Genomic DNA, 24,040 nt, shown 5'->3' on the forward strand with positions numbered 1-24,040 from the left:
GATTACCAAGAAAATATACCCTAAAAGCAAGGGGTCTTGAAGGCTTCTGACTCAGGTGACACAAATGGATGTGGCACTGACTGTGTTTCAAGCAGGAAGTCTGGCTGAACCTTTAGCCTGGACACAGAGCTCCTACCCTCCTTGCATGCTCTGCCCTCCTTCACTTTGCACTTTCCAACTAAACAGAGAAATGACCTTCCCTCCCTCCACCATCGCCCGCAGAGGTTGCCACAGATGGGCAGCAGCTGGGTGCTTTCCCTGCAGGAAGGGCCAAGCAGAGCACAGCACATCCCCAGCAAGGCTGGGGCTGGAAGGTGCAGCCTGGACCCGGCTGGGTGCTGGGCAAGGCGCTGACACCAAAGCTGGAGGCCTGGTAAGTCTTTCATCTCTCCACAATCAGCTTTTTTACACAGCCTCATGACAGCTGGTTATGATGAGCAAATTAAAACTAATTTCAAAGTTACTCTTGGGCACAATTGTCAGGCTTTCCTTCAGGAAACTCTCTAAACAAGTGCTTAACTTTAAGCAGATGCCTAAATCCCAGTGAACACAGGAGGATTTATACACTTGCTTTAGTGCTTTACAGGGCAGGGATGGCCCCCAGCAAGCGGTGTGTCACATCTCTGTGGTCCCAACATCCAGGTGGCTTATTCTCTTTCAGGGTGAAGTGCCAGCGCCCAGCCGGCTCCGGGACCACAGCCCCACAAACCAGGTTTTTATTTCAGTGCACATCCTGCTTTTCTGCAAACCTGCACAGCCCTGCAGGCAGCTCTTCTGCTAATGAGCTGCAGCGTGGAAACTCAAGCACAAGAGCTGTCTAGGAGGGCTCACAGTCACAAATTGCCACTCTCGATAGCAATGCTGTTCTTTCAAGCCACAGAAAGCATGTCAGAACCATTTCCTGAAGTTGCAGCTTGGTCTTTTCTCCACTCCTTTTTCTTAATATGACTGTCAGCGCAGTCTCAGTGTGCCCAAAAAGCACAGGGAGCACCGGTACTGGAGACTTCTCTGGTGAAGTGGGGGCACGTTGGTGGTAATCTCCCTTTCACTGGATACAGATGAGCCTGCTCAGAAGCAAAATTAGCATGCTGAGAAAAGCTCAACCTAGAGTAACGACTGCAGAGCTGGTGGGAAGGGGAAAGGGAAAGGAAAAGGGAAAGGGAAGACTGCCACTATGACAAACAGCATAAAGCATGTTCTTGAGCATTAACACTGACCTACGTAAGACACAAAGTTATAAGAAATAGGGTCAGCTGAAAAAACAGCAAGAACTTCTGGTGAAAAAACTTCTATGTTTAGTGAGCTTTCAGTCATTCTTGTTACTTAATTGGAAAGCAAAACCAGAGTTTTTATTTCTCTATCTCCTTCTCTGCTGGCAAGAGGAAGATGGGAAAGGAAGTAGAAAAGGAAAGGGTCACTCCTAAGCTTTCCGAGGTCTTTCCTTTTGATACCGTGACTTACTTTCAATATTTTACTACTTAACTAAAATAAGAAGTCTCCAGAAAAGCAACTGTTTTGGTAAAAACCAAAACTAAATCTAATCTACCACTGAGGAAAAAAGACAACCGGCTCTAAGGAATACAAGCTCTGTGGTACTCTGCTTACATATTAAAAAGGGCACACAGAAGTCAAATACGCACCAACAGACCAGCATAGGTCAGACCCATGAAAAAAAGAGGAAAGATTTTTAACAATCTTTCAGCCCTCTCTTTATTAGACCTTAATTAAATCAATGGGTCAAAGCAACAGAGGAAAAAAATGGTTCAGCAGGGGGACACTGATCAACCCCTTTTGGTGGGCTGAAAGATCTGTTGAGCAAGAACTAAGCTTGAAGTCAGCATCTGCCTCATGTAACACATAAGCATAGGCATTACGTTGCAAGAAAAGAATATTTATAGGACTATCTTTTCTTGAAAATATAAAATGACTTATAAAAGAAAAAGCTGCTAATAACCATATGGTAAGCCAGTGAGCGTGCTTGAATGAGGAGAACAGAGCAGACGTGTAGGTTTTGGTCTCAAACACCATCCTCGCACCCGTTGTGTATTTTAGAACTCAGAACTAACTCACTCGTGAGAACATACAAACACAAAAACACCATCCATGTTATCCGCAGCATACATACAACACTCACCCAGCAGAAGCCACACAGTGAGGCCTTGCTGGCACAGTGCAGGCATGTCCATCCATCCCAGCACGAGCCCAAAGGAAGGAAATGTGACTCAGCGCCAGAGTTTTCTCCCACCACTTCTGGCTGTGGAGGAAGTCAGCTGTGCCACAGTGGCTGTTCGGTGCGCCTCCGTCCCCTGTGCCTGCACTTCGGCTGGAGACAGGCAACTCCTCCTGCTTCTCGTCCTTCTCCTGGGCCTTGCACAGAACAGGGACATCCTCAATTTCTCTCACTCTCACTCTAAATAGAGAGCCAAGATCCAGCAAGCTCCTGTTACAGTACTGTAAAAGAAAAGGCAGATTTGTTGCCTTCTTTATCTATGCCATGCTGGGAAGCAATCTTGCATCGTAAAGACAACATCATAGATTTTGACCAAAACGCACATCCGCAGGTATAACTCTTCATGTGTACAACAACCGCCAATGAACAAAATCCAATACTCAACATTTATCTATTCAGTGGCCACACATAATATCCCAAGCTAGGTGTTAACAATTGCACTGACTCTGCAGCACTGCAGAGGGACTTTCCCTCTCAGGTACCTAAGGAGCACAGCTAAATGGCTGTACCATTTAGCCAAGGAGCGCGGCAGTGTCTCCAGCTCCACACATAGCTCCGTGCAGCTTTCATGGCAGAACATGTCAAGGAAATTGATGTCACTACATAATCATACAATGCTTTGCCTTATTATAATATTAATTATTTGTCTCTGCTACTGAGAATACTGTTGCAGAAGGAAGTTAACACTGGCCAGGCACTGGGTGGGATTCCTTTCCTGGAAAACATTCTCTCACCAGGAAACCCAAACACAGTGCTAGATAGTTATCTTAAGTAGATTTAAATAATTAAATCCAAAATTCTCCAACCACTTGCTGTTTCAAATTTATTTCTTTAATAACAAGCTTGTTTCAGAAATGCATTGGATTAGGGTTTCATTTATTCAAAATTTAAGGTCTGTCCCACTTTGAGTGTTATTTTAAGTATTTTGGGGAATTTTTGTGCTGAGAAAACGAAGAGATTGTTGCATTATAAATTAATTTCCTCTGCTATAGCACAGGCCATACACAGTGCAGCTGTGAAAGCGCTGCAAGAGCCCCAGTAGTGTCCTCAAGCCCAGCCTACATGGAGCAGCCTGATTTCTCACACAAAGAGACGCTGGCCTTGTCTTACAGCTTCAGCTAGGAGTACTTCCCAAACAGAGACCTCGACTGTGCCAAACAAACGGAGCGTTTCGAGATGCCAAGAAGTGCCCACCAGGGACATGGCCACTAACAGCCACTGTTGTCCATAGGGGCCGAGCCCCATGGTGCTGCATTACATGACACGAGCAGCTTGGCTACAGGTGCTGCTTCATAAGGACGGGTTCGGTGCTGCTTGCCCTTCGCATGAGCAATTTTACAAACAAGCAAGTTTCTTATACATTCTTCCTCACCTCCAGGCATTCATATTCTTTTTAAGTACAGAAACGTTAATTAGATTTTGACCGCAGACCCCGGATTTGACTTACCCTGACAGGGTTTCCATTAGTGTAATCTGTAGGGGAATTCACTGTTTTAACATCTGTGCGCCTAAGGCCTATCTCACATTTACTGCTGTAGTCTGAAAAGCCTCCCTTGTACGGCTGTGTGTTTCTTCATGCTCCCAATTTCACAGAAGTCATTTCAGCACCAAACAGTAATTAGCAAAGGGATGGGCCTCGGCTGACATGAATGCAATTTATTGTTTTCCACAAGGCCCTGAACCAAGCAAACAAAGAAGGCAGTCTTGCTGTCTGGCATTTTATTAACTTGTATTGTGCGACGTACCTCACTGAAGGGAGATCTCCAAGTAAATTCAGCAGCTAGTATGCCGTAACATGCGTGCTTTTGAAGAATATTAATTTCAGTTCAATTAGTCAAGTTTTACAGGACCTCAGCCTCTAAAATAGGACAGTCACTTTTATAATTATCTTCTGCATTAACTTTATCACCACCCGACTTTTTACATAAATGCAACCTTTCATCTTTAAAATGCCAACACTTCTTCAATTTTGGCAACCGTACAGCATTGCTAATTATTTGCTCATTATGTGTGGTTAACTGATGAATCATTAATAAATGAATGAATGGCTAATATATTTTTATGGTAATTGGAGATATAACTGATTGCAGACTTCCTTTGCTTCTCAAAACTGCCCTGAATGAGCAGTAGCTGCTTAATTGTTTACAGATGATATTTATGCCACTGACGAGCTCTTCCATCCCTGTGGCTCAGTAGGGTGAGCCCTCCCTCTGCCCATGCTCCCTTCCACACAGTGGATGGGTGCACACACACCTCTTTGGGGAGGGTTTCCCACCAGCTCCCCATGACGGCCGCAAGCAGGATAACCAACACAACTGCACTCACTGTCAGCATTTCCAAGCAATACCCGATCAGAAAATGGAAATCACACCCTTGTGGAAGCGTAGCCCAGCAGACTGGGTGTCTGCAGTGAGAACTGCAGATGGGGCAGAGAAATCAGGCCCTGGTGACATTTTGTTTTAACTCCATACTGCGCATAACAGTAAATGGCTTATACAACCTCTCACTGCCAGTGCACAGTTAATGAATTCAGAGATAATTGCTGGGTTGATTTCTTTCTTTCTTTTTCTTGTTAATAACCTATATTTCCATAAATCATTCCTAGGGTATATGGTTTCAAAACACAGCATTTAAACCTGCTTGAAAATTCAAATTGAAAAGAAAAGATAGTATGATGGCCAAACAAGGCTCCTTTAGTTATGCACACACATCCCGAAGATTGAGTTAAAAATGCAAAGGAGATTACCAATTCTTAATTATAATTATTTAACCAGGTGGGTAGTTTCTCTAATGAACATTTCTATGAAAACAGAATAACTAATGACGGTCTTAAAGAAGTCTTTGTCTTCCCGCGTACTAATGATCACATTTCTAAATATGCAGGAAGGCCCCCATGTACACTGCTAATGATAAGTAATTAAGCACCAGGCGTCAAAAGCTATAGAAAAGGGTCATAGTAATGCAAGAGAAAATTAAAATTGCAATAAAATAAGTTGTATAGAAAGATTAAATTTCTGGCTTCTGCAGGCCTGGCTATAAAGAAATCTTTTCCCCCTTCAGTATAAACAAGGGCTGCTGTGGGGTATCAAAACAAAATCTTCTAGGCACTTTCATTAGGTTTTACTTGCCTCTGTGCTTGAACTCATATTAAAAAGAAGTGAACCACCCGCCATTTAAAACAGACGCTATATTCAGTAAAGCTGCAGTTTCTCTCAGTGCTTATGAGAAATCACGATGGTTGAGATTATGACTATCAACAGCCTCCTGTGAAGCATTTCAAAACTTCTGATGAAAGAAAACAGGAACATGTTAAAAATGAAGCCTGATTTTGCTGTTACTTTTTTTTTTAATCTGTAGCTCCATGCACAAAGGGCCATGGTTGACCCAAGGCAGGCTTGAACCTTGGGCTCCCAAAGAGCTGACTTGAGCCTTTGTCTTTGGTACAGCAGCTGAACCAAAATCATGTTCATTCACCAAGCATTAAAGGCAGTCTTCAAATCAAAAAGAAATGGGCTTTCTTTAGTAGTAAAGAAAGAGTGCCTTTGCTGGCATCCTTCAGGCCTCCCCACCACTGCTCATCCCTCTGCTCCCAGGCCTAATTTTCTGCAGCTGTGGTTCAGGGTTCAACAAAACGACAATACTGGTTGAAGGGAAATAATTCACTATTATTATTCCTCAATAGAAGCAGAATTCAACTTTTTAAAATGCAGTGAGAGACCAGCAGAGCTCACATGGTAGGAGATGCAGCACAGCAGCAGCCTGCCTGGCACCAACCCCACGTGCCCACCCACCTCACAGCATGGCCATCTCCACCCACCTACCCTGCCACAGCACGACCACGGCCTTCCCAGCTCCCTCATCACGTTCCACCACACTTCTCCAAATAGAACTTCTTGGCTTGGTGTCAGATTTAACCAACAGGTTAAATCACGTGCAGTCCTCAGAACCAATGGACACCTCAGCCATAACTGCAAACAATGCCACAACATTACTTTCAGTTGAAATCAGTGAGTGTCTGGCATTCTCAGGCTTCCAATGCTTCCTTTTGAAAACAATTGTGGTGTCCATTTTTCAGACAGGCCCTTCACACCAGCATGTCCATCCTGCCTGCTGCTCAGCCACGGCTGGATCTCTCTCACGAAGCACTGCCACCAGGAGACCATTCATGGCAGGGCAGCACACCCCAACCATGCAGCCCGGTCTCCAAGTTTACGGGCAGCACAGCCCAGCCTGTCTGTTCAAGCTGTTTCATTTTGTCTGCAGCCGAAAAATCAAATAACCTGAAATACAGCCTTGACAGTGAGCCACTGTGGTCCAAGCCCTGCCAAGCTTCATCCTGCACCAAGCACACATCCACCTTCTGGAGTGAAATGCCCCACACAGGGCATCCAGAAGGAACATCCCCGAAAGATGATGCTGCTGCTGACCCCACTATCACCCCATGGCCCCAAGTCTGCCAGTGAGGACAAGCGGGACGCGGGAACGGGCCGGCTGCTGCAGGGGTCTGGAGGAAAGGGGACGAGCGTCTGCACTGCTGCTGGAACACAGGATGGATCGGAAAAGTGAGCACTGAATTACAGTTATCTTCAATTAAAAAAATGTTTATCTTTGAAAACACGTATCTGTTACTGACAAGCTCTGAAAACCTCCACTCCAAGCCTGTCAGTAAAAACCAAATGTTAAATGGAAAATATTTGCCAGGATTTAAAATTAGACCTACACATTACTTACAGATGTTTCAATGAAAAACACTTGAAACTCAACCACAGAGTAATAAACCCCACAATGGTGTATTTTTTTTATACTTCAAGTTAATTTTTATTATATAAGTAGCCATACGAAGAAGCCATTGCATACTGCTTAAATTAAACGTGGAGGAATGAAATCAGCAGTATCCCTTTACAGCATATGGTCCAGCAAATCAAATTACAAAGCTTTCCACATCTCATTAACTGCAATGAGTACAGTGAGATTTCTAATAAGTCACTTCTTTTTCATGTGAGGGGTGAGCAGTGACTTATTGTGAGTATTCTCACAGGATGACCCTTGTGCTGAAATTAAGAACTAATCTAAAATGGGAAAGGTCATTTGGTCAATTCTGATCATAACATTTCCTCGTTATTGTTTTAGTTGGCATTGAAGCACATGCTTTCCCGGTGCACCAGCTGAAAAATGCCTTTGATAATTTCACTGACAGCAAGTAACCCACACACTGCCATTTAATGAGTTTGGGCAGGATTAGCTGACAATAAAGAATACAGTATAAATGTTTTTATAGAATGAATTTTTCAGCAGGAAAATTTCATATGGGTGCATTTAACTAATTTATTTGCATTTACTACCAAGACGCCAGCCTGAGCACCGCACCAGTGAGCGCTCGCAGTCCCCATCCGGACAGCAGCCGTCCCATCGCAGCCCTGTGCCCTGGGACCTGCCCCAGCTCACGGCCCACCTGTAATGGCAGCTCCGGTTGCAGCGGGTGCGCCAAGGCAAGAGCTGCGTTCAAACACTCGCTTCCTCCTCTGCACAGAAAATCAAATCATCCTGCAGTCGCTCGTCATGTGGCTTTGCTTTATGTGGATTCCTGATTTAGTGGCAGATCTGGTCCAGGAACTGAGGCGTTCCTGGCTCCCCATCCCAGGCTCAAATCTCCAATCTGAATCCAATCTCCCTTCCGCCATCAGCCTGAAATTGTTTGCTATAGGATATGTTGACCATAAAAATACAGCGTAGTGCACAATGAGAGAAACATCTCAAGACAGTGGAAAAGAGAAAGCTCAGCCAGGCCAGCTGAAGCACTTGGGAGGAAAAATCAACAGGCTGTTTTTAGCAATTACAAAGTTGTTGGCTGATCTGATGTAGCTGGGCAGGAAATTCCATAGTTTTTGGAAATCACTGACTAAAAGGTTCTGGCACTTCCAGTCTTCATTTTGTGCTTCAACAAGGGCTAATATGCTGTGCCCAAGAAGCTCAGGATGCAAAGAAAAATGGGAGAAAGATTTACAAATAGGTTTGGAGATGTGTCACCTTCAGCTGTAGAAGAAAAATTATGCAACTGACTCAAAACCTCTTGACGCACCGTGCTAATGGCAGGGCAGTAGCAGGAATGCCATCATTCCGCCAGAACGTTTCTCTTGCTTATTAACCCCGTGGAAAATTTTGGAGGACTATAAACTAATCCTCAAAGGATGGATTTTTTATTTGTTCCAAAAACATTGCCTTACCTTTGTGCAGCCACTACTGAGAAGCCTGAAACCAAGCTACTGTTTAGACTAATTTAATTCTCCCTTAATATTCATTAAATACTAAGCTGTTATTTTAGAGAATCTCAAAAAGAGTGAATTGTTGAAAAACACAGTGTTGGAGTGCAAAACTCACAGTGCAGGGAATGTTCACATTGTTTCCTTTGGGCTATTTTAAGCACCTAATATTGAAAACGTTCAGAAATCCCGAAGTCTTCAGACCAGCAAGGACCTGCACCCATCCAAGGAAAAAGGGGAGGTGAATGGAAGCACCTTCAACGCATGGCAGATGGCCACCAGCTCGCTTTGACCATAGGCGGAGCCCCAGGTCAGTGGCAGTGAGGAGAAGAGCAGGAGAGGGATGATGGACACTGGGAGGCTGTACCAGTCCACTGTCCCGTGAAGTCAGTCTGTGCTTCCCACCTCCAATTGCAACAGCCAAGCACTGTCCTCACCAAGCTTTCTAAAACACTGGCTGTTTTGGCTGCTTTTTTAACGGGTTTTGTTTTGTTGGCTTTTTTTTTAAATTGCATCTGAAACTTAGGGAGAGGTGGGAAAACTTTAAAAACATGAGTTGGAGTGGTGAGACTCAGACTGCAGAATGCCTGAAACAACAATCTTTTGGCAAACACAGACAACTCTCACATTTCTCACTAGAATTAACTTTTGACCTCTGTACCTCAGAGAGTCAGAGTTTCAAAACAGAAAAGCAGTTCTGCATGGTGTGCATTAAATTACTGCAGTTCTCACATGCATACAGTTGGTTAATGACATATACACATTAAGGCCAGAATAGACAATGTGCTTTGGAACAACTTGATTTGCTTTGCCACAATAAATTAAGCAAAATACAACACAGAATTTACTAAATAAAAGCTTTACATCTTCCTTTGTGCAACAGTTGCGTTGTCCAGAGTAAAGCCCTTCTGCATCCTCAGTTACATGGCACATCTTACATCTGCTAAACATCCACCACAGAACAAGGGCAGTGTATGATGGTCCAACTGTGGGCCCTCAGAGAAAAAGGATCTCATTTAAGAAGTTATTTGCCCCTCTCCATTGAATTCATTTGATGTTCTTGATTGGACCTAGATACTACATTTATCCAACACTGACATTCTGGGTGTATGGGGGAAAAAGTTGAAGAGGAGATAGACTTGAGCACAGCACTCTGCAGCTGCCTCATTGGATCAGGAGGGAATAATTTCTGACACACACAGCACCAACTGAACCTGCAGCTCTCATTTTGGGCTCTGTGGAGGCCCAGGGTGTGTGGCATGGATGCCAGGTCACCCTCCCAGGCTTATCAAAGCCACAGCTGAGCAAAGCTATCATTTTCCAAACCCCAAGTGTAGGCAATTGCTATTAGCATTTCCATGCATGTTTTACTTTAAATAGTTGCCGGCTGCTCATCCTTCCCGTAGCTGAAAATTACCTACCTACCTAAACGCATACACTTGTTATACACCTGCATATATTTATTTTAAAATAGCTTATGCATATATAACACAGACAGACAAAAGTTCTCCGATGCCTCTTCCTGGAGGGCAGTAAGACAGAAATATTTAAGATGATTCAACACTGGACGGCTCGGCAGATGCATCCAGCATGGTGCAAGACATTAACGTCTGCTGACTCATCATCGGAGCTAATTCCTGCCTGGCTCGTGTTCCCGTCATCTCAGCAGCAATTTAGTACTTGGTAAATTTTCTCTCATCAGGAGTAAATGTTATCACAGACTTGTGATTATGTGCTATTCGAAACTGGTGGAGCTAAAGCCATGTGTGATAATAAAAGGTAATTGTTTACCTTTGAAGCTGATATCTGTGGCCTTTGCCGTGCTCTGCAGGAAATTGGGCCAGAGCGTGTCCGCTCGGGCTGTGCTGACACCCCTCACCAGGGCGTTAAAACAAGGAGGGCCATGCCACGTGCAGAAGTTGAAACAAGCTGGCGGCACCTTTATAGGCTTGTTTTCCCCTACTGTGAGAAGCTGAACACAATAAAAAACTCAGTAAGGAAAAAGCTTCCCTACTATTTCACATAATTGCTGGCTGGCAATTGTACACGGTCTTGGGGATACAACCAGGCCACAGCGCAGCCACTGTCACCTCCACATCTGGGATGGGTCACCCCAGCAGCCCTGCAGCCAACGATGAACAGCCCACAGGAGACAGTGTTCTGGGTGCTCCAAGGGCCACTTCTCTTTCAGCAGAGAGAAGCTGGGATGTAGTTTCACACCAATGCAGGAGGAGGAGCCACTGGGGCCACCATCGTGCCCACAGCCAACGGCAGGAGCTCCAACCAACAGGAGCTCCTCATCTAAGAAAGAGGAAAAGGTATAAATATAAAATACCAACTAAAGGGATTTTATGTTTGTAACACATGTTATTAACACGCTGTTAGCTTTCACAACTCATTTTCAGGGAATTATAACCATTCTTCACATAAATGGCCAGGGAGAGGAGAAGTATCGACATTTCTGCCTGCTTTTCCTTATTCTTTCTTTTTCTCCCAAACAATCCACATTGGAATTCATAAATAAAGACATATGCACATTTGGAGCATGTTCAGATCAATTATCCCACATCTTTTTTTTTTTGGAGCTAAGAAGAAGGTATATTGCCTAAACACTAATGCCTATGGATCTTTAATATTAATGTGATGCTCAAGAGATAATTACTTCTCATGAACCAGAATGAGTCTGGCCAAAAAGGCTGAACACATCCAAAATTCAGTTGATTTCAGTGCAGCTAGTTCTGGTTGAGGCTTTTTCTCTCCCATTGGACACACTGCCAGATGTAATAGAAATAGGCCCCACTGGAACTGGCTGAGGATACGTATCATATTCTGATTGGTACCAGATTTGCAGATTATTGGAGGGTAATTTACTAAAAAACAAAAGTCCCTTAAAATACTACTATGGTTCAGACACAACCCCCATGAAGTCCTGAGGCAGACCCTCAGATGGAAGTAAACCTCTTGCTCGGGCACAGGATCCCAGAGGGAAGCAAGAGGAAACCACTTACTACTCCTACCCATGGCTGAATACAAGAAAATGCTGGCGCCAATGGGGCTTCTGGAGAAAGAAGAAAAGGTTAGGTTTGGATTGAACTAAAACCTAGGAGCAGCAGATCTGTGGCTGTACTTTTTGAGGGTAACCTGCAGGGAAGAGCAGAGCTCAAAGCCAGAATGAACTATGGTTTCCTGCACCTTCTTATCACTTTACAGACGGAGAAGTTTTTTGTCTCTATCTCATGGCACTGGAAGGGGACAGCCCTGGCACACCTGCTCTGTAAGGTGACATCGAGTTCAGATGATGGGCACCCAGCAGGTTAAATCCTGCAGCCCAGCACATGGCTCCTTGCCAAGGGAAACCTTTGCAGAAAGCTGCCCAAAGCAGGGCTGGGAAGCAGGGAAAGGAGCTCCTCAGCAGCCCAGCTCTGCCCTTGCTCCTCTGTCCTGATGCAGATGAGTCATGTACGGAGCCGGAAAGGAAATAAATGCAAACAGATGGCAGTCAAAATGGCTTTCACAGAAAAGAAAACACTGGGCTGCAGCTGATGCTGGTGTGCAGCACGGAGCTGCTCCCTCATGGGATGGGCACAGCTCAGCACACAGCTCTAGCCGTCTGCAGCAGTATGGGGACTTATGACTGTTTCCTGACTCGCCAGAGCTGTGTGCCAAGCTGGGCTGAATACCTCATCTCTCCATAGCTGGGTTTCAAATGTTTGAATTACGTAGTCCTGTTTAACCCCAGACAGGCTGGAAGAGGAAAAAAGGGGCAAAACTACAGGTAAAAGGCAATGCTGGATACTAGAAGGATCCAGCTAACTTCTCATATTAAACACAAGTATACTCTTTAACATATAGGCTGCAAATTCAAATCTGGAAACCTATGCTTATTCTTTGCCACTTCTATTTGGCTTTCTCTTACAAGTATTGCCTAACGGCCTTTAATGGCACAACCATGCTCTCACCTTTCCACAGCAGCTCTCTGTAAAACGAGGCAGCAGCTCACACCAGCTGTGACGGAGCAGCAGCTGACATTCTGCTGCAGGAGCTCTGCCTCCTTGGCTTCGGGCCAAGCTGGTCTTGCTCCTCACAGGCAGAACCCCTGCAGCTTCTGCTGCTCTGACTGCAGTGTAGAGCACCCACACAACATCTCCACACCTTGTCTCTTGGTTGTTTGACAGCACCTCCCCAAGAAAACTATACTTCCAATAAAAGTTGACGTTTGATGGGACATTGGATAGAAAATTATCTCTCTTGGCAATCTCTCACTACTTCCTTCCCAAACTGATGGCACTTTCTACAAATCATGTAGATACTGCTGTTTCCTAAAATGTCCTAACAGTTGGCATCCAAACGATACTGGCCAACACGACAACTTTACTAAACTTCTTCACAGATGCAGCTGAACTGTGCCACATCTTGTTCGTTTCACCACACAGAAAAACCTTCCCATAAACAATGGTTGTCTCTTTCAGTGACACAACACGACTCCAAAGTTGAATAAAATACTCACGACTAAAGATACTCACAGAACGGGGCCTCAACTCTCAAAATGCCTGAGAGATAATGAATTCAACCCACTAATACCAGCACTTCAAAACTGACAGAAATTCAGGACTTATCCGCACATCGCAGGTGTGAAGGTGTAAGAGAGCAACCAGTCCCGGTGTGCTTTGTTAGCATGAGGCAAGGCGCTCTGCTCAGCTTTTGCATAATGACTCAGCCACGATTTTAAGTATTCAATTCTACTTGTATGACTTTTTAAAATTCTCAGCAATATAATTATACTGATGGGAATGCGGAAAGATAATTGCTTTTAGAGAAAAGTTTCTCTTTTGTTTCACATTCATCTGGCTTCCATAAATAGAACAAGGGACCTTGAACAGCAGCAATATGCATCTGTGTGTCTCTAGCTATTTATTTACAAAGCTAGACTTTGACAAATGTAATTTGTTCAATAAAATTAAAAAGTATGCACGATAATTCATTTAGACAAAAAGGGCTCAAAAAGGAGCGTCAGCGGGAACGTGCCTCATCACGGGGAGGATCAGCTGATTCCCAAAGAACTGGCAGGTGCTCTCCTTTTGGAGAGCAGCATCGAGGTAGCGCTTCAGAGAGTGAAGGAGTGAGCTAGGAATTGGCGCAATCTTTTATTCAGGCAATAATTATACAAATTAGATCTATGAAAGCCAAAGAATGACTGTGCCTTGAACCCTGTCTGTGTGCATAGAACAATGGAGAAATTAATAATTAAATCTATTACATATGCTCATAACTCAGCACAAAAGATACTTCACCAGCTCAAACAATTCTGCATTTTCATTCGAATAAAGCTTTCACACATTTTTTCTCATTATGTGTGTATTATATTTTAAATTTAACAGCTTGTTTTGTTTCCTTTATGTCTTGAATTAATAAGACCACTCTTTAATGCACTAATGTTGAATAGCATTAGCATGCTTTACAGTCATTACTTGGGGGAAGGGGGAGAAATCCCTGGTTTTCCAGCGCCAAAATCAATTTGCCCATAACTTCCTGTCTCTCATAACCTCTGCAAGCATAACTCAGAACTTGGTGCTGCTTTCCTACAACAGGACTTGTTTATACATTCTGGTTGTGGGCAGGGCAGGATCTGAAAATCGGGCTACGCTGTAAGTTTGCACAGACAGCTCAAGAACAGACTGAAATCTTTGCAGCTGGTTAAAGCAATTAGCAAGCCAGATACACCAGCCAAACGCTGTTTCCCTTACAAGGAATGATTTAGCCCCAGAAACACAGATGTGGGTTCTGACCCAGGGCTGTTTTCCTGCCGGTGGGGCAGCACCGAGTGGAGGCAGCCAGGGGCTGGGGTTGGGCTGCAGCCTTGCAGCACTAAGGGCGGACAGAAGAGGAGATGGGAGAGAACGCACTGAGGGACTGGGAATGTGAATTACCCCCAGTTCCCCCCAGCCCTGCTGCCTAGACCGAAGCCGTCTCCAGGCCCGCACAGCCTGCAGCCCACGCAGGCCCTCCGAAGGCTGCCAAGTCAAATAACACTAATTGCATTACAGATCGCGAGCAGAATTCAACGTCCTTTTCAACTAAACCAAAGCCTTTCCATTTTGTTTGGGGATTTTAAGCAGCATGCATGTTCCCACCACCGAGCAGGATATCAGGTTAGGAAAGGGGTGGCGGGCACCCGTTTAGAGACCAAAAGCAGATCTGTAAACGAGAAACCAGAGCGGGAAGCAGAGGGAGGGTTACAGACTAACAGCTGCTGAAACAGCTGCCTTGGTGGACCTGGTGCCCATCATGACTATGGCCCGAGTTAGTAGGAGCCCGGCATGGGCCAGTGTTTCTCGTGGGGCCTGGCCATGGCAGGGCATTGCACCTCCTGCTCCTGGCACAAGCCCACCATCCACAGCCCTGACACCGACCAGTCCAGAAGCATCCTTGCAGCTATCGGGACAGCTCCATTACCTGCAGCTCCAACAAGAAATGAACTCTTGGAAAGAGCAGATCTCCTGACAAGCCTCCCACTGTCCTTTCACATGGGAAGACTCCTGAAAAATCCTTCAGGACCGCCAGCCTCGCTGGGCTGGCTGCAGTGTAATGCACGTTTGCAGTGCAGCATCCCTGCCCAATAGAGATACATTCCACCCCACGCTTGTTTACGCAGAAGGGTTATCACTGCTCTTTCATACAACACCATACAGCTCAAAGGAGCACTGAGAAGCTGAGAGCTAAGCCAAAACGCTTTGGGAAAATAAACAGTGTCAATGTGCTCCTTCAAGCATCATCGTGACAAACTCACAGTGCAGCTGGGAGATAAAGCACAGCACTTTAAATACCCAAACTAATCAATAGGGAGAACCGAGCGCGCAATCCATTTTCTGAGAAGGGCAACCTCTTAAGGTTAATTCTTCATTCACATAAATACAACACCAGGGTGGTTACTTAAAGCGGCCCTTCGTTTTAGTAAGGTAACTGGGCTCAATTTACCGCTAAAACCAGCCACAGAAAAGCTCCAGAAAGTTCTGCTTAAAACAAGGCGGAAACCTGAACGCAGAACGCCAAAGCGACGCCCGCAGCTGCCCCGCGGGGCGCCGTGCGGGGGGCGGCCATGTACGGGGGGCGGCGGCCCCTCAGCGCCGCTCCGTGCGCGCCACCTAGCGCCGTACCGCCGGCCCGCGGGGCCCGCAGCGGGCACGGCGCTGGCCGTTCGCTCCCGGAGCCTCCGCTACCTCCATTTTGCCCTTAATACAAAAACCAAGTACCTTTAACACCGTGGAACTGCAAAGAGCCGCTGCTGTGCGCGTCACCCTTATGTCCGAAGTAGGCTCAGGGCCGGTGGGGAGGTCGGCGCTCGGGGACGCCGCAGCTGTAGTCTGCCACCGGCAGACAGATCGCCCCATAAAAACAGCGAGGCTTCTTTGGGCGGGGGCAGCGGCACCGGGCAAACGCACAGAGAGACCCACGGGTTCACTCAGGGGTTTACGAGGAGCCCGCGCGGCCCTGCTGCTGCAGGCCGCAGTCGGGGTGCCGGCGCTCTACAGGGGCTGCCGCGGCCTGCAGGTGATGGAGCGGCGCCTGTGGGGCGGCACGCGGCGGGCCCGGCTGGGAGCAGCGCGGGAGGGAGAGCGCGCCAGTTGCCGTTGACATGGGTCTTCTACACGAGCCGAGCTAATTGCACACGTCAAAAGGAAAAAGCAACGCATGGCTTTCGTCCGCTCCCGATAAGGATCAGATAGGGCTCTTCCTGTCTTCTCCAGCAGCCCTTCCTCCGAAAATCCCGCTTTGAAGGTTAGGTAATGGCCTAATTAAAGCTGAATTCCAGCCCCAGTGCCGCGGCCCTGCCCTCTTCGAGCATCGTGCCTAGTCAGGCTGTCAGCGTTGGGTTGGCGTGTTCGTGCTGTTAGCACAACTCCCATAACGTGCTCTTTGGCTTAACGTGGGTCATCTGACACGCAGGTTTCTACATAACTGCAGCAAGTGCAAAGCCACACACTGCAGTTTTAAAGTTGTTGCCACTCTGTGAAAGACACCAGCCCTAGATGCAGCGAGTGTTCAGAGGCCATCAGAGCAAGATGGCCCTGCAAACACCACGTGTGCAATTGGGTGACGAGGTGGGGCAGTGACCTTCACAGCACACAGCTGGGCAGAGTTAAGTTTGTTGCTTTAGAGCCCCAAACGGCACGCAGTGAGCTGTGGGTGTGTGAAGACTTGCAGGTGGTGTTCCCTGAGCGGACAGGATGCTACAGCACAGGAGCATATTTACAGCACACAGATACTTTGGAAGTAAGCGGAGGTACTATGCCTTTCAAACACTGCGTGGCCTGGGCACAGGTGCTCCTGGGCATGGTTTTGGTAAATCACAGGCCTGAATACATAGCAAAAAAAAAAAAAAGTTTTTTTTTTCTTTTTTTTTTGGGGGGGGGGGGGAGGGCGGGGGTGACCTCAGACCATACCCTCATGCTTTCATTTTCCTGAGGCAGGGGAAGATGCTTTCTTTCTTTTCCAAAATTAAGCAAAGATAGCACATCTTCACTATTAGTGGAGTTTGGACAGGAGGGATGCTGATGTATAAATGCAGCTTCTGCAGTACAGCGTTCTCTGTCTCCCCAGTTGCTCCCACCTGTTGCACATACTCCAGCACAAGGCTATCCCAAGCATTTGCTACAGAATAGTCTGAAAAATCTTGCTCCCAGTGGCTACAAGGGTGATCAATCAGATCAACTTTTCTCATTTTTATCCCCTTGGTTATTAAAGTGGTTATAACAGCAGACAAATAAAGAATGTAATTATGGCAATTCTTTCCTCTGATCACATGAAACCACGGAAGCAAGAATCAGACATGGGGGGAAAAAAACAGGTGCAATTGCTGCACCACTCTCCCCAGCTCTGCAGCCCACACAACTGTTTCTGTTCTGATCCTTTTCCAAATGATTCAGAGGAGTTCCACCTTCCAAGAATTTGCTGCTTGTTTTTTCCCATCTCAGGAGTTAGGGTTTATTTGGAGTCTTGGGGAGCGACATCTTGTGCCTTGATGTAGCTTCGGCCAGCAGCAGTGGGTTTGAGGCACTTTTTAGCTGTGACCAAATGGAGAGCTGCAGGTATAGAGCTCCCAGACACCCACACCTGTTCCTTGACCCTTCCCTGCTGCTTGGAACATGACAAACGAGTACAAAAATTAAGTTCTGCATGAAGACAAATTTTTATGTTATTATACTAAAATGCTACAGGTTAGTACACATTAATTTGAAGCATTAGTCATGCCAAGGTAGAAAGTTTCACGGGAGGAAGACTAGTGAGGAGACATAGGAGCCCTTCAGCAAGGGTGCTTAATTCTTAGCTTTTTCCACACTATTCTTGCGTAACTGAAGGCAATTCACCTACACCAACATCACTGCTCTACTTCCAGGCACCACACTCCTGGTTTAGGAGTGCAATAAAAAGCCTGTTCTCCTAACCTCACTGTTATTTTAGCATGGTGTTTCAGTATCAAACCACTCCCAACAGGCATACTCACCAGGCCACAACCCAACTGTTCCCATACCTGATGGCCAAAAGAAGAGGGAATCCAGCTGAGCTGCTCCCACCCCTGCATGGCATATCCCTGCTGGAGCATCAGCAGATCCCTGCCCAGGGCTGGGGTTGAGCCTGCACGCGGGCAGCAGGGAAAATGAGAAGATCCTGAGAACAGATAAATCTCACACGTGCTTCAATGCCTCATCTCTAATATGGATAACTACCAGGTTTTCTAAAAAAAACCTGCAAAAGTTTAAGTGGACTCTGTTAAATGCCATTAACTGGTATTATGGCAGCTACATGGCAAAGCTGCTTACCAATACAGGTTTCCTTTTAATATGTAGTACTATTGATTTATGCGCCAATAAAATTATTTATGTGCAGTAATACTGACACTTCTTACAACCGCATCATCTGCAAAGAACAAGAATCCATGCTGCTCCTGATAGGAGAATATAGCTCTTACCTGATAGAGAGTCTTCTCTCTAGCAGATGGATGATGGTGACAACAAATGCCCAGAGATGGCTAGAAGAATGAAAAGCAAAAGATGCAGGAATGCACTGCATCTATGTTAGTCTACTTACTTTGTGTGCATTGAATGAAATATCTATCTCTGATGAGTAACAACAGGGAAGCTGCTTAAACTTTTCACTTACGCTGTGTGTCATTGGCCAACTGGAAAATGACCATTCTTAGAAGCAGACACCAATATTTCACAGGTAACCTCTTCTGTGCTTTTCAGTAGACAAGCCTTCGCCCACCAGCCAGTTTTGCACATAAGTTGCATATTCTTCACAGAAACTGGGGAAATGAGCAAACACTGCTAATAAAACTTACCATTTGATGCATTTCTTACAGTGAGTGATGTGTAGGTTGTTGCAGCTTAGAAGCCACAGTGCAGAATCTGGATGGATTTTTTTTTAAGTGATGTGGGTTTGTTGCTCCAGCTTTGAGCAGGTGGAAAAATTGGCTTTGGTTTTCATTTATATTGTTTTAACAATGATTCTCAAAGTCTTTAAGGTTTTGTTAGTGGCCTGCTTTTTTATGGCAGTGACATCATACGAAAACCAGGTATTTATTCCTTTAGGGTTCTCCCCTCTGCCTGATTTGGGAGAACAGCAGTACGGGATTTTTTTATTTAGATGGAAAGAGGAAACCACTCTGGGCAAAAAAGTCTACAGTCAGCAGAAGCAGCACTTTGTCTTCAAAGACTTAGATGCAAGACTCTCAAATGATTAATGTTCCTAATTCACATTTTTCTTGCAGATGCGATTACAAAAGAGATGTGGAGAGGAAATGACGTTTAAAAAATTGTTGGAAATGTATTTTCATAACAAGAAGCAGGAGCAACAGAAAACAATTTTCTGGCTGGTTTTACAAGAATAAAACCCACAATTACAAATTCAGATGCCAAACTGTGGGTAGATGTTAACATTTACAACACTAAAACTAGATAGTTCACTTTCCTAGAAAGTTTCTGTTTTTTGCTCAACCTGAAAAAAACCCACCAACCAACTAATCAATTTGTTAGATAACTACATTAACCTAACAAATATCTCAATTCAAGCTCCATGTTTGAAAAATTGCCTAATTTTTCAACCCCAACACTAACTTTGCATTGCTTCTACCCATGAAATATCATAGACTCAAGAATTAGAATATGGCTATGATACCCAATTCCCATTTCCTGCCTTCTACAGCATAGAATCATAGAATCATAGAATGGCCTGGGTTGAAAAGGACCATAGTGATCATCTAGTTTTAACCCCCCTGCCATGGGCAGGGTCACCAACCACCAGACCAGGGTGCCCAGAGCCACATCCAGCCTGGCCTTGAATGCCTCCAGGGATGGGGCATCCACAACCTCCTTGGGCAACCTGTTCCAGTGTGTCACCACCTTCTGAGTGAAAAACTTCCTCCTAATATCTAACCTAAACCTCTCCTCCCTCAGTTTAAAACCACTCCCCCTTGTCATATCACTATCCACCTTCATAAACAGCCGTTCCCCCTCCTGTTTATAAGCTCCCTTCAAGTATTGGAAGGACACAATGAGCCTTCTCTTTTCCAAGCTAAACAAGCCCAGTTTCCTCAACCTTTCTTCATGGGAGAGGTGCTCCAGATCATCTTAGTGGCCCTCCTATGGACTTGTTCCAAGACCTCCACGTCCTTCCTGTACTGGAGACCCCAGGCCTGGATGCAGTACTGCAGATGAGGCCTCACAAGAGCTGAGTAGAGGGGGACAATCACCTCCCTCTCCCTGCTGGCCACTCCTTTTTTAATGCAGCCCAGAACACAGTTGTCCTTCCAGGCTGCAGGCGCACACTGCTGGCTCATGTCCAGCTTCTCATCCACCAGGACCGCCAAGTCTTTCTTCTCAGAGCATCTTTGGAGCAAGGCAACAAGACTTCCAGTTATCAATCACTGTTCAAAATTGGATAAACATAATGAGATTGGCATGGAGGACAGTCTATCAACACAGACAGCACTTCTGGATATCAAACAAGACTTTTCCCACATGTATGAGAAAATGCAAGAAAACTGATGAATTTAAATCAACCTGCATAAGCAAAACATAAAATGCTGCAATACATTTGAATAATCATCATGATATCTACGATTAACTGCAACATCAGAGTTTCTCCATGCTCTCAGTCACAAGGTACACAGTCGTCCTGGAAAAGACTAAAGGAGCAATACAATTTACTATAAAGATATTTCACAGGAGAAAGATCTTTCAGATTTATTTCCTAGGTACTAGAACCAAGTAAAACCCAAGCTGCATTGCTCAACAGGTGCAGAGAGGGTGCTTCAGATACACAAAGTTGGGTTTTGAAAGTGCAATGGAGCATCTGTCTAGGCATGCTTTAGTCCTCCTGACTGCTGACAATGTTTTCAAACTTGGCTTCCAAAAATGTCTTTGAATATGACTCTTCGGCATTGTAATTTGCTCTCCAGAGCGATCAAGGAATAAGAACTATGAATATATATGCATAGATACATGGATATATATACATATATAAATATGAAGACGTTCCTGGCTGGGTGAAATGGAGATGAGTGGTCACAGAACCAAAATGCTTACAGCTACAAGAGCCAGCTGCAAAACTGTTGTTAATAAAACCTGCCTATAGCAGTCTGATTCTAAGCTTGTCATGCACTTGTCCTGCACAAAGACTAATATAAATAAATAAACAAACAAACAGTGGCAGTTAAAAATTCCTGCTGAATTAAGTGACCATGAGATGCAAACACATCCAAGGGGCTGTGTGCGTGCTCACTAGTGCTCAGCAGAGTTCAGCACAACCAGCAAGCACTGCCTGACACACAGGACAGGGAGCTCTGCTGCCACCACTACTCTCAAAGGTGATCCTGAGTAAACACAAAGTTTGATAAACCCGCTATTGGAGTTTGACCTCATGTCTTGAAACAATACCTGTGAGATAAGACTTGTCCTTAGGAAGGCTTGTGAACAAATTGCAGCACCTCCCAGAGCCAGCTGAGAAAAGGAAGAGGCAGAATGCAGATGTCATACTCTCACACACATTTTTCCATCCACTTGGGGAAAAAAAAAAAAAAAGCATTGAAAAAGAATTTGCTGAGCTGGGAGGGGGTACTCGAATTTTCCTGTTTTGCTCTGATGTTGATGTAAAAATTCCCCTTTTGCCTTAAAAAAAAAAGAACGATCCACACTATTTGTTGAGAAGTTTTTGTAGAAAAAGCGCTGTGTATGGTAATTTTTGCTGAAAGTAAACCTCAGGTTTCCAACCATCTCTCAGCAGTAGCGTTTAGTATTAACAGATGTCTGGCGGGAATCTGCCTGAGACAGTGAACTTGTTCTGAATGGACACCAAGAAAAAGTGTTTAATTATTGCTTCATGAAATGCTTTCCTCCAGACCTCTTGGATTTGACTTACACCACACCGTTACTGACCACTTTATCTTCCAAGAAGCAATGATCACACTTGAAAAGCAGACGGAACTCCTGGGTAACACAATCTGCTTTTCCAGAGCCATAGCTTAGCTGTAAGAAGTGCTGGATGAAAGCACTTGGACTGGTGTTATAAATAGGGGAGATTTCATTTGTGAGTGTGCAAGCCTTGCTTATAATAGCAATAGCCTTGATGGTTGCAACCTTGAATGCATTAATTCAGTCTAGGGAAGGAACTGAAGATCCAAAGCAGATAATTAGTCCAAAGATAGCCATCTTAGCTGTTAACGTTAGAATGGCTGCAATCTCATATTGTGGTTTAGATATCTGCCTACACTTTCCTCTCCACTCTTTGCCGTTATCTTCACAGATACCTTTTATTTCCATATTGACTGCTTTACAGAACTGCTGCCCATCTATTCAGTTGCCATTACATAAGGCCCAGAGGCAGGCTTGACAAAGCCAGCCTGTAACTGAATGCGTCTCCAACAGTCAAGCATTCCTTTTCCCCCTGCCAATTCTCCACATCATGCAACATTTTAAGTTATTAAATTCTAAATAAAGGAGATTAAGAATGCCAAATTCTACACTGTGCTAAAAATGGTAATCAATATTTGTCAAGACAATAATGCCTTTAGGGCCAGAAAAGCATTATTCTTCAGACTTTTTTTTTCTTTTTAAAGAGACAGTTAATATTTTCCAGTAACTGTTGCATCAGGTCCAAAAGTTCTGGTTCAATTAGGGCATTTAAATTTTCACACCAAGGCAGGCGTGCTTCTCTCTCAAAATAGAAAAGTGCGTTGCCTTATTAATGCTGAATTTATTTGAAATACAATGCTTTCTTATTCAAAACAACAGAGTTTATATTAATTATGGGGTGATCAACATATGCGTCTATCAGCAAGGCAGCATTCCTTTTCTTAAAATATCAGAGGAATGTGATACCTATATACTTAAGCTATAATTCCAATTCCTGTCAAGCACTATTTTAATCTATTTTGCTCTGAGATTTTTATTTTTTTATATTTTTAAAATAAGAAGATGGGTAATTGTTCTCCATGCAATTATTTTGAGATCCACGTTTATTACAAAAAAAGTAATTAATGCCTGAGAGCAGCGAATCAGACTGGTATTCAGGACAAGCCTTGTAAACACACAGAGAGTGGGCAGAGAATGTTTATCACAGTATTTTCCATTTTTATGAGGATGCAGTTGGTTATTATGACAAGGTGAAAGGTCTCAAAGCCTTCATTTTTAGGCCACAGGTGTTCTTTGTAGAGGGTTTTTTTTAATAAAGAGTATTATTAGTCTTTTAAATTAGCTCTTATTGAAAGTTACCACATCTGCGTTATGTGGTAATGAAGCCAGGGGGAGGTCATAGCAGGGGACTTGTGCTTGAAGAAAACATCTGGACATTGCTTTGACATTCACTAGCAACTTCTTGTATTTTATTAAGTAAGGAAATAATACTGAAATAAAATGCAAGACTCAAACGGTAAATAATGAAACAAAAATACAAGACCTTCAAAAAATCTAGCTGTGAAAAACAAACAAAAATCTTCCCCTTCTTTCACTCGCCTCTCATGAACTCTAACTGATGAGATTAATTACCCGTGCAAATGGCAGCATCAGTTAAGGAAGAAAAAAAAAAAGAGGTTCAGTGAGTACTAAACTCCTATCTGTAACACCACCATCATTTCGCCTTTCACAGGAGCAACTACTGTCATCTAAAATAAAAGATTGTTTGCACTGTAAATTTTGTATGCTGTCATTTTGTTTACTACATCATTTCAGAAAAAGGCGTGGTGACCTTGGAACATCCTTTATATAGGCTAGGCAATTTCTTCCTTCACTTCCCACTGGCTGATAGAAGCAGAGACTTTGTTTCCTACACAGCAATTACACTTATCTCTTCCAGTGACAGGAGTAAGAAAAAGTCTACTTGCAACAAAAGTAGGATTTTAAAGTTTGCAAGATCTTCAAGAGGAAGATGCTGAATAACTGCACCACGGTTCGTAATCACCACAGCTGACAACCAAATATTTAGGAACTATCGCATTAGGAAACTTGGCTGGGACAGAGAATTGTTCAGCTCTATAGTGCATGCAGTAAGGAATGTT

At 44.4% G+C, this 24,040-nt stretch overlaps 1 protein-coding gene across 8 annotated transcripts in view; it reads right to left on the reverse strand.

Moving 5' to 3' along the window:
- The window catches only part of LOC146543714 (uncharacterized), an 82,183-nt gene extending 65,808 nt beyond the window's left edge, over window positions 1–16,375 (reverse strand). For 6 of the 8 annotated variants that reach the window (XM_085231087.1, XM_085231086.1, XM_085231088.1 and 3 more), the window contains exon 1: window positions 15,741–16,375. In XM_085231087.1, coding sequence (XP_085087213.1) covers window positions 15,741–15,878 — 138 coding nt within the window. In that variant the 5' untranslated portion in view covers window positions 15,879–16,375. Of the gene's footprint in view, window positions 1–7,682; window positions 8,002–15,740 lie in introns of those variants that run through there. The other 2 variants (XR_014885080.1, XR_014885078.1) reach the window with 2 other exon arrangements.
- Window positions 16,376–24,040: the final 7,665 nt, after the last annotated feature.

The sequence above is a fragment of the Meleagris gallopavo genome, chromosome 10 (assembly GCF_905368555.1).
Source record: "Meleagris gallopavo chromosome 10, MGAL_WU_HG_1.1, whole genome shotgun sequence".
Lineage (NCBI taxonomy): Eukaryota > Metazoa > Chordata > Aves > Galliformes > Phasianidae > Meleagris > Meleagris gallopavo.